Source organism: Trachypithecus francoisi, unplaced genomic scaffold (genome assembly GCF_009764315.1).
Source record: "Trachypithecus francoisi isolate TF-2019V2 unplaced genomic scaffold, Tfra_2.0 Lachesis_group14, whole genome shotgun sequence".
Taxonomy (NCBI): Eukaryota; Metazoa; Chordata; class Mammalia; order Primates; family Cercopithecidae; genus Trachypithecus; species Trachypithecus francoisi.
In genome coordinates this window covers 50,192,104-50,208,103 of record NW_022681459.1, presented here as the reverse complement: position 1 = coordinate 50,208,103, position 16,000 = coordinate 50,192,104, and the positions used below count along the sequence as shown (strand labels likewise).

General features: G+C 55.1%; 1 protein-coding gene across 2 annotated transcripts; it reads right to left on the bottom strand.

Annotated features, from left to right (window-relative positions):
- Nucleotides 1-10: 10 nt before the first annotated feature.
- On the bottom strand, nt 11-15,404 carry INPP5J (inositol polyphosphate-5-phosphatase J). Of its 2 annotated transcripts, none has more exons than XM_033233266.1 (14): nt 15,130-15,404; nt 11,958-12,154; nt 9,103-10,253; nt 8,626-8,739; nt 8,394-8,502; nt 8,079-8,195; nt 7,609-7,784; nt 7,079-7,190; nt 6,820-6,929; nt 6,492-6,675; nt 1,469-1,606; nt 1,221-1,298; nt 994-1,098; nt 11-795 (listed from the first exon to the last, which is right to left on the bottom strand). In XM_033233266.1, exons 2-14 carry the CDS (start codon nt 12,060-12,062, stop codon nt 289-291), a joined length of 3,006 nt encoding a protein of 1,001 aa, XP_033089157.1. In that variant the 5' UTR covers nt 12,063-12,154; nt 15,130-15,404; the 3' UTR covers nt 11-288. The 2 variants fall into 2 exon arrangements, with proteins under 2 accessions (XP_033089157.1, XP_033089158.1); XM_033233267.1 differs by lacking the exon at nt 15,130-15,404 and adding an exon at nt 12,609-12,687.
- Between the last annotated feature and the right edge of the window lie 596 nt (nt 15,405-16,000).

The window sequence follows — 16,000 nt, the reverse complement described above, 5'->3', positions numbered from 1 at the left end:
GAGCCAAGAGTGAGGCTGGAGAATTTAATTCCTAACGGATGACCTCCAGGATTGGGATATCTGCCAGAGCTCCCCCATTATCCCAGATGGGGGCCTGGGCGGGGCTTTGCTGATTGTCACAGTTGAGGTGCCAGGACTGAGTTTTGGGGGACCCCAGTTGTCCACCCCTGGCCAGGACAGAGAGGCAGGTGCAGATACAGCTAGAGGAGCAGCAGGAGAGAGGCAGGTGGGCTTGCAAAAGATTGAGGCAGAACGGTGGTCACCTTGGCCCATCTGCCTGCCCCACCCTCAGGGCCCTAGGCCCCCTTCCTCCAGCCCCCGATGGCCCTGAGGACTGGGAGACAGGCTGTTGGGGGCCAGGACCTCCCGATCAGGTCCCCAGGAGCCACCACCACCAGGGTCTACAGTCTCTAGGCGCAAGGCGGGCAGCAGGCCCAGGCTTCGAGGCACAGCTGGTGGGAAGGCCCAGGGGCCAGGCAACCCAGAGGGCCCCTCTTCACTACTGCCCCGGCTGCTGCCATGACTGCTCCTGTCAGGAGCCACCCGGGCCAGGCGGCGGCTCTGGGGTGAGGGGCTACGGCTGGCACCACGGCGTTCACGGGATGAGGGCCGTAGGGCAAGACCAGGGAACCTGGTCAGTCCCGGGCTGCGGCTGCGGTGTCGCTTGGACTTGCCAGGACTGGGGCTGCGGGACTTGGGTGCAAGGAGCTCCAGCGTGCTGTCATCCTCTCCCTCTGAGCTGCTGCCTGAGCTGTCTGTGCTGCTGCTGGCCAACTCCGAGGAAGGCAGTGAGATCTGGGGGAAATGCTGGTCACTGGGGCACCCTGCTCCCCAACCCAGCCACTGAGGCCTGAGCTCCCGAGGTCTGCCTCTCTCGTTGGCAGATCTTGGGAGGTCAGTTTATTTGTCTGAGCTCAAGTTGCAGAAGGTAAGGGCTGTGGCATTTGACAAACGTCTTTAGGCACCCCCAGCCCAGCAGTCTGGCCTACTTACCTGGAAGGGTTCAGTGATGCCGATGAGGATGCTGTGGTTGTGGCTGTAGTAGCCCAGGATGAAGTCTCCATGGCCCTTGGGCAGTGATTCCTCACTGAATGTTACCTGGTGGGCCCAGGGGTATCAGCCTAAGCTGGGGTCAGGGAGGCCGCCTGAGAGACCCCAAGGTGAGTCCTGAGGTCCCAAGGCAACAGGGACTTCCCCTGACTCTCGCTCCTTTTAAGTACCTGGTAGGTCTTCCCGTCCACATCTTCATGTTTGGCCCAGACGTAAGCCACATAGTCCTTGCAATGGCGGAAACCCACCTGGGGGATCAGTATTGTGGAATCAGTGTTGTGATCCTATAATGTCTGATCCCAGCAGTCTCCCAGTGTGGCATCAAGATTTGGACAAGCCAGTGACCCCACCATGCTGTTCAGCCGCTCCTCCAGGCCCCTTGCTTCCCTGAGTCACTGACCACCACTGCCCCTCTCACCCGGTACAAGCCGATCCAGTCCCAGGAGCTGCGGGCGAACACTGTTTCCATGCGGTACCTCACCACCGCCTGCTCGGGCCGCACCCACTCATCTGCCACCTCCAGCCGCACCAGTGGCATGTCGTCCCTGAAGGCAAACTGTCCAGGCAAGGCAGGGGCAGGGGCCACATCAGGGGAGACCCTCTAGTATCACACACACTGAGGGCTGTTGGGTCTTAGCACAAATCGCCTGAGACAAAGGGCCACTTTACAGACTGGGAAACTGAGGCAGAACAGGTCTAGTATAAATACCAAGCCCTGTGCTGCCTCCCAGCCCAGGGCTCCTTCTGCCCACAGCCTCCTTAGGGAGTGAGTGAGAACACAGCTTTGAAGCTAGCAGATCCTGGATTTGGCTCTGGCTCTGCCGTTGACAGGCTGGGTGAGTTCCTCAGCCTCTCTGAATGCTAGGGCCCTCATCTGTAAACTCAGAGACTCTTTTTTTTTTTTTTCTTTTTCTGAGACAGAGTCTGGCTCTGTCACCCAGGCTGGAGTGCAGTGGTGCAATCTCGGCTCACTGCAACCTCCGCCTCCCAGGTTCAAGTGATTGTCCTGTCTCAGCCTCCCTAGTAGCTGGGACTACAGGCACCGCCACCACGCCTGGTTAATTTTCGTATTTTTAGTAGAGGTAGGGTTTCACTGTGTTGGCCAGGCTGTTCTTGAACTCCTGGCCTCAAATGATCCACCCACCTCAGCCTCCCGAAGTGCTGGGATCATAGGCATGAGCCACCGTGCCTGGCCAAACTCAGAGACTCTTATTTTACTCTTGGAGTTGTTCAGCAGATTCAGTGAGATACCATTTGCAAAGCATCCCATAAATTTCCCAATATACCAGTAAGTGTTCAATAAATGATTTACCTCTATGCTAGCAAGGAAGACCAGTAAAATCCTATGATGCACTAGGTATTTAGGGTAGGCTGAATATTCCTGAGCAGGCAAAAAGAGCTCCGAATGGGAGGATGGAGACCTCAGTCCACTTCCAGGCTTTACCACTAACTCACTATGTGACCTCAGGGCAGGCTCTAACCATCCCAAGGTTCAGTTTCTCCAACTGAGTCTAAGTACTAAGTGGCTACTATTACCTTGTCATCAGTCCATGAAGGAAAGTTATAACCATGAGTATCCTTTCCCCAAGGTCAACCCAGACTCACCAGGGGTACCACCTGAATGGGTGGAGCTGCTGAGGTGGCAGGCTGCCAGGATATTGGCCCCACCTCTGTCCCTCAGGGAAGGGCTCAGTTGGTGCCAATTCCAGATCTTTGTCTGATCCCCTGTTTACCTAGTTTCAGGTTTCCCTCCCTCAGCTTCCGAGCCAAGCTGTTCTAGAAGTAACTGGCACATTCTTTCCCTGTTCCTGTGTTCCTAACAACAGGGGCAGGCAAGGGTAGACCTTTGAAAAAGCCCTTCAAGGACTTGCAGCGTCAAAACCCCTACTGAGCCCTATTCTGACTGCATTGCCTTGGGTAAAAGATTTAAGTTCTCTGAGCCTCAGTTTCCCTCATCAGTAACAGAGAGGAGAACTGGGACATCTCAGGGCCTACTGAGGCATTCAAAGGGATGACATATGTAAAGTACACAACATGGGCCTGGCATGTAATAGGTACTCACTCAATGGGAATTTTTTTTTTTTTTTTTTTTTTTTTGAGATGGAGTCTTGCTCTGTCACCCAGGCTGGAGTGCAGTGGCGTGGTCTCAGCTCACTGCAACCTCCGCCTCCCGGGTTCTCGCCATTTTCCTGCCTCAGCCTCCTGAGTAACTGGGACTATAGGTGTCCGCCACCATGCCCAGCTAATTTTTTTGTATTTTTGGTAGAGACAGGGTTTCACTATGTTGGCCAGGCTGGTCTGGAACTCCTGACCTAGTGATCCGTCTGCCTTAGCCTCCCAAAGTGCTGGGATTACAGGTGTGAGCCACTGCACCCGGCTGGGAAATGTTTTTAAAGGGACACAGTCCTGGAGGAGGTGGGAAGGACAGGGTGGGGTTCAAAAGAAGTGATTTTCCAGGCGAGGTCCCTGATTGTGGGTTAAATCTTCATGCCCGACCCTTTTGCCAGAGGTCATGGCAGGCCAAGCGTGGGGATATTTCCATTCCCAGCTAAAGATATCAGCCAATGTCCCACTGACTGGCCATGTGACAAAGTTACCAGGAAAAACATTTTCTGGCCTACCGGGCTCCCTCTTATCAGATCAAGAGACTCGAAGAGCCCAGAGTTGGGTTTCAGGGCTGAAAAGATGCGATCTACTCTGCCCTGCCACTGCAGAGCCTGTATATGGTTTGGGGCATGTGCCTACCCCATGAGGAGCCTCAGATCCCACCAGAGAAAAAAAGAGAGTTGCACTACATGGTCTCACAGGTCTGGTTCTGAGATTCTAGGATTTCCCCTTTTGATGTCAGCAACCAGGAATCTCAATCCTAAATACAATACTAAATTATAGTAACTACTTAGAGTTTAGCTTTGTATTTTTTATATCTTTGCTCTCCCTCCCCATCACTACACACTCTCATAATGCTTGGCATATGGTAAGACAGTAAGTACTCAGTAAATAATGAATGAATGAATATGAATGAATGTTACATGGAGTTTGATTTTGCTGGTCTTATTATATATGCGAATTTTTATATCTTTTATTTGTTATTTTTAAGACACTAGTAGTGAAAACTATGATGTATATGTGATTTTTTTTTTTTTTTTTTTTTTTTTTTTTGAGACAGAGTCTCGCTTTATCGCCCAGGCTGGAGTGCAGTGGCTGGATCACAGCTCACTGCAAGCTCCGCCTCCCGGGTTCACGCCATTCTCCTGTCTCAGCCTCCTGAGTAGCTGGGACAACAGGTGCCTGCCACCACGCCTGGCTAATTTTGCCTAGGTTGAAGTGCAGTGGTATGATCACAGCTCACAGCAGCCTAGATATTCCAAGCTCCAGTGATCTTCCAACCTCAGCCTCATAAATAGCTGGGAATACAGGTGTGCACCACCTAGCTAAATTTTATTTTTATTTTTATTTTTTCCCTGAGACACAGTCTTGCTCATGTGACCCAGGTTGGATTGCACTGGCACGATACTGGCTCACTGCAACCTCTGCCTCCCAGGTTCAAGTGATTCTTGTGCCTCAGCCTCCCAAGCAACCGGGATTACAGGTGTGCACCACCATGCCTGGGTAATTTTTGTATTTTTAGTAGAGACGGGTTTTGCCATGTTGGCCAGGCTGTTTGCAAACTCCTGGCCTCATGTGATCAGCCCACATCGGCCTTCCAAAGTGCTGGGATTACAGGCATGAGCCACCGTGCCCGGCCTTTTTTTGATTTTTTTTTTTTAGAGATGTCTCACTGTGTTGCCCAGGCCGGTCTTAAACTCCTGAGCTCAAGTGATCCTTCCACCTCAGCCTCCCAAAGTGTTGAGATTACAGGTGTGAGCCACTGTGCCAGCCTATAAGTGAATTTTAAGATAAATTGCTCTAAACCTTTCTCAGAAGACAGAAGTTAGAGATTAGTAGAAAAGGCATGGGCTCTAAGGCTGGGTGTGGTGGCTCACACCTTGTAATCTTAGCTCTTTGGGAGCCAAGGTGGGCGGATCACCTGAGGTCAGGAGTTCGAGACCAGCCTGGCCAACATGGCAAAAACCCATTTTTACTAAATACAAAAATTAGCCAGGTGTGGTAGCAGGCACCTGTAATCCCAGTTACTCAGGAGGCTGAGGTAGGAGAATCACTTGAACCCAGGAGGTAGAGGTTGCAGTGAGCCAAGACCACACCACTGTACTCCAGCCTGGGTGACAGAGTGAGACTCCATTAAAAAAAAAAAATAGGCCGGGCGCGGTGGCTCAAGCCTGTAATCCCAGCACTTTGGGAGGCCGAGGCTGGCGGATCACAGGTCAGGAGATCGAGACCATCCTGGCTAACACGGTGAAACCCCGTCTCTACTAAAAAATACAAAAAAATAGCCGGGCGAGGTGGCGGGCGCCTGTAGTCCCAGCTACTCGGGGAGGCTGAGGCAGGAGAATGGCGTGAACCCGGGAGGCGGAGCTTGCAGTGAGCTGAGATCTGGCCAGTGCACTCCAGCTTGGGTGACAGAGCGAGACTCCGTCTCAAAAAAAAAAAAAAAATAGGGCACCGGGCGCAGTGGCTCGTGTCTGTAATCATAACACTTAGGGAGGCTAAGGTGGATCACCTGAGGTCAGGAGTTCAAGATCAGCCTGGCCAATTTGGTGAAACCTTGTCTCTACTACAATACAAAAATCAGCTGGGCATGACGGCAGGTGCCTGTAATCCCAGCTACTTGGGAGGCTGAGACGGGAGAATCGCTTAGACCCAGGAGCTGGTGGTTGCAGTGTGCTGAGATTGTGCCACTGCACTCCAACCTGGGGTGGCTGAGCAAGACTCCATCTCAAAAAAAAAAAAAAAAAAAAAAAGTTGGCGGGCACGGTAGCTCACGCCTGTAATCCCAGCACTTGGGAGGCTGAGGTGGGTGGATCACGAGATCAGGAGTTCAAGACCAGCCTGGCCAACATGGTGAAACCCCGTCTCTACTAAAAATACAAAAATTGGCTGGGCGTGGTGGCGGGTGATGTAATCCCAGCTACTCGGGAGGCTGAGGCAGGAGAATCTCTTGAACCCGGGAGGTGGAGCTTGCAGTGAGCCAAGACTGCGCCACTGTACTCCAGCCTGGGTGACAGAGCGAGACTCTGTCTCAAAAAAAAAAAAGAAAAGAAAAGAAAAGAAAAGGCATGGACTCTGAAACCAGACTCACTTGGATTCAAATCCTAACTGTTCCTCTTACTAGCTGTGTTACCCTGGGCAAGTGATGCCATGTGTCTGAGCCTCAGCTTCCTCATCTGAAAATGGAGATCACAACCCCATTCCCACTCTGTTACAACAAATGGATGCTGCTGAGGGCAGGTACAAGGGGTTATACAAAGGGTAATGGTGAGGGGCAGTGGTATGCCAAGTTGGGTCTGGGGATATTATGCAGGGAAGATGAGGCCAGAACTCACCTGCAGGAGGAACTGGGCAGCCACAGGCTTATGGTCGCTGACTGTATATTCCATGTGGCTGCGGTAGCTGTGCTGCGTCACCTGGAGTCGGTGGCTCTTCCGTCCTGAGGGACTGGGACCCCCACCTGGAGCCTTGACCTTCCACAGGATACGGTCTGTCCAAGCTGGCTTCCGTTTCTTGGCACTGCAGTGAGCAGGGGTACCCCAAGTTTCAGGGGCTGGGGATCAAGGCACAACCCTCCACCTTGCCTCCTGCCCCTCTTCCCAAAGTCTCCCTTTTCGAGAAGACCTCAGCTCACTTCCCCATCCCTCCTCGGACTGAGCTTACCTGGTGTCGTATTTGTTGGTACCCACATCAAACTTGAAGGTGGGAGCGAAGTTGAGGGGCCCCTCCTGAAAGCCCTTCAGAATGGGCCAGGTGTTCTTGGCCATGTTGAGCTGTGGGGGGTCCAGGAGAGCAGATTGGACAACAACTTGGGCTCTGCTGCACCCAGGACGGGTGGGGCAGGTGAGGACAGGGACCATAGCCTAAGGTACAGGCGTGTCCTGGGACATGCTCTGTGTGCTTCTGGGGACAAGGACCCCACCTGGTCCTTCTCCCAGAGCTGATGGAGCTGGTCACTGTCGATGGCAAACTTGACAAAGTGCAGGTCGTAGCTCTCAATGCGGAAATTCAGGTCCCCAAACCAGAATACGAGGCTGTTTGGGGTGGGGGATGGGGGAGAAGTGGGGGGCAGTGGGGGGTAAACAGGTCCATGGGGGATAAGGGCTCAGCCCAGATCCCTCCAGGCCCCATCCAACCCAAGGGGATGTAGGGAGTGGGTGATTAGTGCCAGAGCCTCCAGCCTGCCAAAGAGCAGAGGAAGATCAGGGGGACCCGTCTACAGGAAATTAGGTTCTGACCTTCAGCAAGGCCCTGCCCCTCAGCAAAGCTCCACCCTATAGGCTCCGCCCCTCCCCAGCCAACTGTTCTCTGCTTTCATGTTCCTACAAGTAGTCTGGGTGGGCACTCACCCCCATAGGCCCCGCCTCTCTCCATAAGCCCCACCTAAGCTGGCACAAAAGCCCCCATCACTAGCCCCACCCAAGCTCCATTTGGCCCCACCCCAGCCCATACTCATGATCCAGGATGCCCTGTGCGCCTGGCCCTTGGAACTGCTGGAGGCTGAGGATGGTCTGGAAGTTGTCCTTGCGCTGCTCCGCCTTGTCTATATGTGCCGGCAAGTGGCAGTTCAGGAAGCAGAGCATGTGCCCGAAGGCTGCCAGGCGCACGCTTACGCCACCCTTGTTACCCTAGGGAGGCAGGGTCGGGTGGCTCATGGGCGGGGCTTAGGCCAGGAGGTGAGGCATTGGGTGGGGGGTCAGAGAGGACATGTGGGTGGAAGGTGGGTGGGTCCTAGGGAAATGAGGGACAACACTGGGATACTAGAGGAATAGGATGAGGTATTGGGTGGTTCATGGGGAGGGGTGGGCCGCAGGGTAAAGGGTGGAGGATGGGAAGGGGACCTTTCTGGTGTATGGGGCTAGGGGACTAATCTAAGGCCCCCTTCGTGTCCCATCCCCTTCTGGGACGGCTCACAGGCTCACCCAGTAGCCGCCCAGGCCAGTGCGCGTGCAGTCGGTCTGCACGTCTCGCAGGAAAGGCAGGTGGTAGTACTTGGCGAACAGCAGCAGGATGACGCCCTGCATCCTCACCGAACTCACCTGCGGTGGGAGGCCACGCGGCTGGGGGACAGAACATGACTCTCCCGCCCTCGTGCCCACCTTCAGGTCTGCTCCTCCACCCACCCATGTCACGGACCCGGCCACAGAGGCCCAGCGGGCCCCACAGTGAGCCAGGGTACAGCTGGAGCCAGGAATTCAGCAGGGTCTCTGCCGTCCAGGGGGTGACGGGTGCGTTACCAGCACGAAGTTGAAGGGCGCCAGCGCATCCATGAACAGCTCACTCCACTGGTCTGTGAAGAGGGCATCCTTGAGTCGCTTGTTAAGCATGGAGTTCACTTCCTGCAACCTGGAGGGATAGGGGCGGGGTGGCCATGGGATTAGAGAGGCGCCCTGGAAGCCCCTGCCACGGGTGGAGAGCCCGGAAGGCCCGAGGGGCTCAGGAGGGGGTCCGCATGCCCTGCCACCTCACCCTATGGCTATCATGTCTGCGCCACCGCTGTCATCGCCACCGCCCAGGTGGAGGAGGGATGTGACATCGTCTGGGGGCATGGCGGTGCCCACGTTCCATGTGACCACAGTGATCCTGTGGGCAGGGGCATATGAGGGTGTAGTCCTGGCACCACTCCCTCACCCTCAAGCTTCCTTTCACAGGACTCCCTGGGGAACTAAATGGAGGCAGGTGTGGGCCAAAGCCCTAAGAAGGACCCACAGGAGACCCCGCATTCTGTCCCCCTGCCACATTCTCCCTGGGGAGGTCAACTGAGAGGTGGCAAGTTCCTTAGGAGGGGATGCTGTCTTCTGAGAGTTTCAGAGTGGCCCAGGAAGCCCCTCCCCAAAGACTCTTCCTCAGAGAGGGAAGCTGAAGTAGAGCAGGCCATCCCCCATGGAAGAATGGCTAACCTCAGAGCTAAGCCCAGCCACCTTTCTTGGGAGAGGGCTCTCTCACCGGAAGCCAGGGTCGCTCCTGCAGGTGGGCTGAGCTGACCAAGGGGAGGATGACAGGGCGGATGTAGAAGAGGAGGTGGTGACTGGGGCTGGGGCTTCTTGGGCCTGAAGGTTGGGGCTCAGGCACCTGCCAGGCCCTGTACTCTGGGTGCCAAGCCTTGGGAGGGCCATGTCAGGGGCTGGGGGAACACAGGGAGAGCGGTTGGGGGAGCGGCTTGGGGAACGGCTAGGTGATCGGGGTGGCTTGGGCAGAGGTGGGGGCACAGTCTGGCCTGAGGGGGCCCCAGGCCGGAAGGTGGGGGACAGAAGTCCAGGGGAGCGGGTGCCAGGCTCTGGAGGACCCTGGGCTGCATCCAAGGGCAAGGTCTGGGGTGGCCGTGGCAAAACAGGATCCTCAGGGCTGCTGTGGAGGGCCTCAGGCCGGGCTCGGAAGGAGGGGGAGAGCCGAGGGTCTGCGGAGGTTTGGATGGAGGGTGGGGAGCCTGTAGGACCAGATGTCTGAGCTGGAGGCTGGAGTTGCCCCTCAGAAGCAGGGAGAGGTCTAGAGGCTGGGGCATCCCTCTTTCTAGTTTGTGTCTGTCCCACAGAGGCTGGGCCTGATGCCGTGGATGCTGGAGCCAGGGCCTGTTCCTGAGATGGAGACAGAACTGGACTGGGCACTGGGGAAGGGGTGGAGGGGAGTTCTGGGGGCTGCTCCTCAGAAGCCAGGGCCAGGCTCAGGCCAGAGGCTGCTAGTGTTGGCTTGGGTCCCACGAAGGCAGGTGGCTCCTGCTTCTGGTCTCTGGAGGTTGGGGCCAGACTGGGCCCCAGGGTGGCTGGGGGAGATCTTGGCCCCGCTGAGGCAGACATCACCAGCTGCCCCAGGGATGTCGGAGCCAGAACTGAGCCTGTGGTCGCTGGGGGAGGCTTTGGTCCAGCTGAGGCAGACATCACCAGCTGGCCCACAGATGTTGGGTGGGCAGGAGCTGTTTTCTGCTCTCCAGGGGTACACAGTGGAGACAGGATTGGTCGGGGAGATGCCAGAGCCAGCCTCGGTCCTTCCGAGGAAGCTGACATAGCTGCCCGTGGCCCTACAGGTGCCAGAGCCAACCTTGGTTCCGAGGGTCCTAGGGCTGCGTTCTTCTTTGCTGGGAGCTGAAAACTTGAGTCCACCTTGTGGAGGACAAGTCAAAGATTCAGAGTGACCCTAACAAGGGCATTGGACCCCAACTTCCATATAGACCCTGGCAGATTTCATCTAACTAAGAAAGGCACATCTTTCCAAGGAAGTTCTTCTTACTATCTCACCTCAATCTATTCTGCTGCAGGTCAACTTCTGTCTTGGAGGAGATAGGACACAAAATCCTAACCCCTCCTTTAAGTCTGAAACCTCTTTCACAGATGGGGAAACTAAGACCCTGACTCAAATGAGGCAGAGTGTGAACCTGAACCTGATGACTTGCCTTCCCTTCCTGGCTGGTACCCACATCCTGCCCATTCTGGGCAGCTTTCCTGGGCAACCCTCCCACTGCAGTCCCTGAAGCTCCCCCAGCCACGGCTACTGACCTGACATTCCAGGTCTGGGCACACTGGGGGCAGCCTGTTTCTTTTCTTTTTCTATTGCCAAGATATAGACCTATGGGTGCAGCCTGTTAAATACCTCTCCCTTCCTTCATGATGCCCAGAAACCCTCAGTTCTCCACCAGCCCCTAAACATCCAAATCCCTTGGTTACAGCCCTCTCTGTTCTCTTACTCATTCCCAGAGCTCCACTCAGGAGCAAGAGCTGGGAGCCGAGACTGGCTGTGTAGATTCAAAGCCCAGCTCTGTGTGACCTTAGGCAAGTACCTCTCTGCCCAGGTACCCCATGAAGGGATGGGGTCTAGGGACCCTGGTCACATTATATTCTGGGGAATTTTCATCTCACATTGTTTGCATTTATGAGCCTAACATTTGCTAGAATTCCATCCAGCCCCGTGGAAGAGTCCATCTTCACCAACTGTGAATCTAGCATTCAGAGCAAGTCCAGGATTCTAAGTTGATCCTGATGTCACATCTCTCTGTGCCCAGGTTGTGCCCTCTTACATCCTCCACTTTCTCCCTGACCTGAAAGGACAGGCAAGCAGGTATCCCTTTTATGTCCGGCAGGTGGGAGGGGCGGGGAGTCACGGAGTCCCGTAGGGACCTCTTCTCCTTCTCCATCTATTCTCTCTGATGTCCCCTGTCTCCAGAAGACAGGATAAAGTGTCCTTTGCCAAGGAGGGCAGAAGAAGGTCTATACTTGCCCCAGGGTGGCCCTGGGTAGGGTAACAAGGCCCAGGGGGGCCCTGCCTCTGGAGACGCAGTTCTGTCTCTGTCCCGTATCCTCCTCAGTTCAGAGTACCTAAAACTCCATCTCCGCCTCCCTTCTCAAACTCAGCTCTTTGAGGCTGCATTTTAGGCACCCGCCTTGGCTCCAAGTGTCACACTGTGTGCCGGCTTCCCCCCAAGTATCACACCGCCTCCAGCACTAACAACTTAGCCATCCCAGATGTCACAGTTTTAGTCTTCAGCGACAAGCCCCCTCATTTTGCATTGGCTCAGAGAGGAAAAGCAACTTGCCCAAGGTCACACAGCAAAGCTGGAGCTCAGCTGGGTCCTCTGATACCCAGTCCAGGACTCTCCCAAGGGCTTCTGGCGATGGCTAACTTCATCTGTCTCCGGGCATCCTGTCACTGCCCCTCAGCCCCCAGGGTGCTCTCTTCACCTAGACCCTGCTCACCAAGCACAGGAAAGTATCAGCCCCTCAGTCAGCACCAGGGTGCCTGCAGTGTATGTTGGGGGGGGTGTGGAACCAGGGATCAGGAAAGTGGGGGGGACTGGGTCTCAGGGGTCTTACCTTGGAGGGTGCCCCAGTTTGCGCAACACCCTGGGGCATGGGCAGGGGACCCAGGCCTGCCCGGGTCCCTGGCCTCCTGCTGCCCCTGCTGCTCTGGCCCTCCATGTCTGCAGCCCCCGGCAGCCTGGGCTCCCTCGGCTCGGGCTCCAGCTCTACCGCTCCCGGGAACCAGTGATGTCATCAGCCATTTCAACCTGCTGAGAATTTAAAGGCACAGGCTCCCACTTCCAGCCTGGAAGAGGCCAGAGCAAGGTGGCTACCCACTGGGAATCTTTCAAACTGGTTGCTGAGGCTGGAACAGCCATGGGGGTGGGGAGGGGAGAGTGTACCCATCTGCCTGGCCCAGGTCCCAACTGGCAGCATGAAGGAGGCTGTATGTCTACCCCCACCTTTCTGCTGTAGGCCACGCCAGCCCTTTGCTCCAGGGAGGGGCATTAACACACCTGCGTTAAGGTAGGACAGGTGGTTCAGAGGTCAGCATCCTCTCCAGGGCCTCAGAAACAATTGAGTTCTTGCCCTGATCCTGTGACTTTCCTGACTCCCTGCCAGCTCAGAGCTTGCCCCGGCCCCCACCCTTGCCCCATTTTCAGGTCTTGGTGCCACCACCCCCCACCACTCCTACTGCCAGTCCCAGGCTCTAGCCTTCCCAACCTAGAACCAGACACTCAGGCTCCAGCCACTGCAGTCCTTTCCCATCTCAGGCCTCAACACCAGCTCCTCCTCTTCTGCAGACACCTAGCTGCCCTCAGATGTCCCCACAGCCGGGCCTGATCCAGCCCGGGTTCTGTCAGTTTTCCTCTCTCCAGTATTCACTGGGTGTGGTTTGGGAGGGGAACTTACTCAAGGTCATCTGTGAACTGAGAAGGTCTCCTGTGTTTCAGTGAGAAAACTTAGTGACCCTAAGACTAGCACCAGCCCTTTGGGGTATCTGGGGGAAGGGAACTTGGGTGAAGAAGGGCCCCACAGCGGGGTAACAGACTGGCAAGAGAGTTAAAAACAGGCCTGAGAACTGCTACAGCCAGGACCCAGCCCAAGGCACAGTCCCCAACAGGCCCACGGGAGTGTTTGTTAACCAACATGGAGCATCTGCATGGGCCTGTGCAGTCTCCTACACAAAGGCAGATGCCTCTCTTTCCTCTCCTGAAGGCACTTCCTACCTCTGCTTGACTGTCTGTAGGTCTAGTCTGTATTTTCAGGCCAGCATCTCTGCTGGAATTTGCAGGGGCAGAGACTCAGGCCATATCAGGGTGTTGGGGTAGAAAGGTCTTTGGACAGTGACGGTGGAGATAGTGACAGTGGTGACGGGGAAGGCGATTGTCGTGGTAGATGTGATGATGTATGTAATTATGATGATGGAAGTAGTGGGCTGGCAGCGGTGGTGGTGAAGGTGGTGGAGGTGATGGTGATGGCAAAGGTAGAGGTGGTGATGGTACCGATACTGATAATGGTGTTGTGTTAATGAAAGACATAGTGTTGGAGTTGGAGGTGGCAGTCAGGGAGGATGTGAGAGTAGACCTGGTGGTGATGCTCAGGTTACCAGAAAAAGGAAGATTTGAACTCATCCTGTCTCATCCTCTGACTCCTATTTTACAAATAAGAAAATGGGAGCCCCTGAGCTGGGCCTGGTGGCTCATGCCGGTAACCCTAGCACTTTCGGAGGCTGAGGTGGGCAGACTACCTGAGGTCAGGAGTTCGAGACCAGCCTGGTCAACATGGCGAAACCCCATCTCCACTAAAAATACAAAAATGAGCTGAATGTGGTGGTGCATGCCTATAGTCCCAGTTACTTGGGAGGCTGAGACAGGAGAATTATTTGAACCTGAGAGGTGGAGGTTGCAATGAGCCGAGATCGCACCACTGCATTCCAGCCTGGGCGACAGAGCGAGGCCTGTCTGAAAAAAAAAAAAAGAAAGAAAGAAAAAAGAAAAAGAAAATGGGAGCCCCCAAGACTACCCAGCTTCTGATGCAATCCTGGAGGGAATGATGGGCAGATCCAGGCCTCTGGGACCAGTGCTAGGGCTCAGCCATCTAGGGCTGGGACAGGGGCATTGGTGCCCTTTGGAAGCCAGGCAAATGTCATGCAAATGTGTCTACAGAGGGCTCCTCTGCCTCAGGAGGGCAACCCAGGATTTCCCACCACCTGCTCCCTGAGCTCAGACCCTGCAGGGGACTTTGTTTCTGGCCCCACCGCTGACTTACTTGAGGAGGTCACTCTGATTCCCAATTTGTGTAAGGGAGATTAAAACAGCAGACACCTCCTAAGTGTGCTGGTGAAGATTCAACAGGATAATATATATGAAATGTTTAGCATAGAGCCTGGCACAGCAAGTTCTCCATAAAGGTGGCTGCTCTGTATTTATCATCATCATCATCATCATCATCATCACCATCGACTTCAGCCTGCCCATGTGGTGGATGCTGAAACTGAGGCTGAGAGTGGTTACTCTCCTGGGAGGACAAGGAAGGGTCTCTGAGACCTAAGCCTGGCCTTGTCAGGAGAAGGGGGTGGAGGGCGGACCCCAGCTGTAAAGGGAGTGAGTTGGTGCTATATTTGAGCTCCTGGTGTGATGACTAACGAGGTTGATAACAGGTTCTGGGGCTCAGGGCGGCAGGCTGGGGGCCGCTGTTAGGGAGAATCGCCCCCCTGGAGACGGCTGTCTCTGGAAGCCCTTTCTGGCTCCCTCCTTGCCCTCACTCTTGGTGGGGGAGGAGGGTGGGTGTACTGAGGCAGGGGCCAGGGCTCATCCAGCCCACTCCTGGAAACTCAGTGCTGTCCTTCAGGCTGCGTGGGTCAGGGATAGGAAGAGAGGATGCTAGCGATAGACAGAGTATCCCAGTTACTCTCCATAGTAACCCTGTGAGGTTGGTAGTGAGATCCCCATTGGACAGAGGAAGAAACCGAGGCCCAGGGATTACACAGCGAGTAGAGAGAGGACAGAGCATGGAGCTCCTAGAGTGGCAGTGGATAATTCTCCCCAACAGAGGAGCTGACTGTTGAACCCCTTCTTTGAAGGAGAGTCCGTGTTGCCAAATCGAAGAACAGAAACGCCCTGGCTGGAAAGTAGAGAGAACAGCAGGTACAAAGCATGGATGGGGAAGGAAGGTTCTGGCTGTGAAAGGATGAGAAATTTGGACATGTGCCCTCCGGCCCTTTGGCTTGGAGTAAACATACCATGAGCAGGGAAGGGAGAGAAGTCTTTTTCCTGTCTTTTTCCTCCTCCTCTTCCTCAGTTCACTTTCCAGGGGCACCCGAGGATGGCAACGGTACTGAGGGTCTGTCTTCCTTCCTTTCTCTCCCTGGTCACCCTGACCCAGGCCCACCAGGAGGGAGGTCGTGCTGTGGCTACCATCTGCGAAGGTGTAGAGGGTGATACAGGATATTGTGGGAAGGTGAAAGAGGGGGTTATCAGGAAAGGCTTCCCTGAGAAGGAAGTATACAGGGCACAAAAGAGCATTTTTTTCTCCCAAGACTTCACTCCAGGGTTTCTTGTTGGTAACAAGTGTCACATGTTATGTCCCCAGCACTTCATTCTCACCCTCTGAGGCAGATGTCATCCTCACTCCCCATTCTGCCACTCAGGAAATGGGCTGGAGGAGGAGGAGTGACTTTCCCAAGGTCACACAGCTGGGGCTGAGCTCAGGCCTCCCTCCTCCTTCTCTTTGGCTCCCCCTCCTCCCAGGCAGCCCAGCACCCGCTGTCAGCTGCTCTGAAGTGAGTGGCTATTTTTATTCTGGTGCGAGGGGATCTCAAGCAGCAGAGCCATGTAGGTTAGAGGCTCTAGGACACCCAGCCTCAGCAGGCCAGGGGAAGGTTCCTGCAGCCACCAGACCCTGCTAAGCTTGCCTCGGGGCTCTCATTTCTTGCAGACTGACCTGCTCTGGGCTCCCATGCCTCTGGAAACTTCTTTATTGGAGCTCAGAACAGAGTATAGAGCCAAATTAAGCCCTGGTCATGGTCCTGATCCTCCATCTTGAACCCTACTCCTGCTGTTGACTGAGCCACTAGTCCAGCTCTTGACTGAGCTCTGACATCACCTTAGAAT

Bases quoted from the DNA above. Each gene is read 5' to 3' on its own strand.
- INPP5J (XM_033233266.1), bottom strand. From the start codon at position 12,062: ATGGAGGGCCAGAGCAGCAGGGGCAGCAGGAGGCCAGGGACCCGGGCA. The intron at 8,740-9,102 runs GTGAGAGAGCCC...CCCTGCCCACAG, and splicing joins AGGAGCGACCCTGGCTTCCG to GATCACTGTGGTCACATGGA. The intron at 1,299-1,468 runs GTGAGAGGGGCA...CTGATCCCCCAG, and splicing joins ACTGGATCGGCTTGTACCGG to GTGGGTTTCCGCCATTGCAA.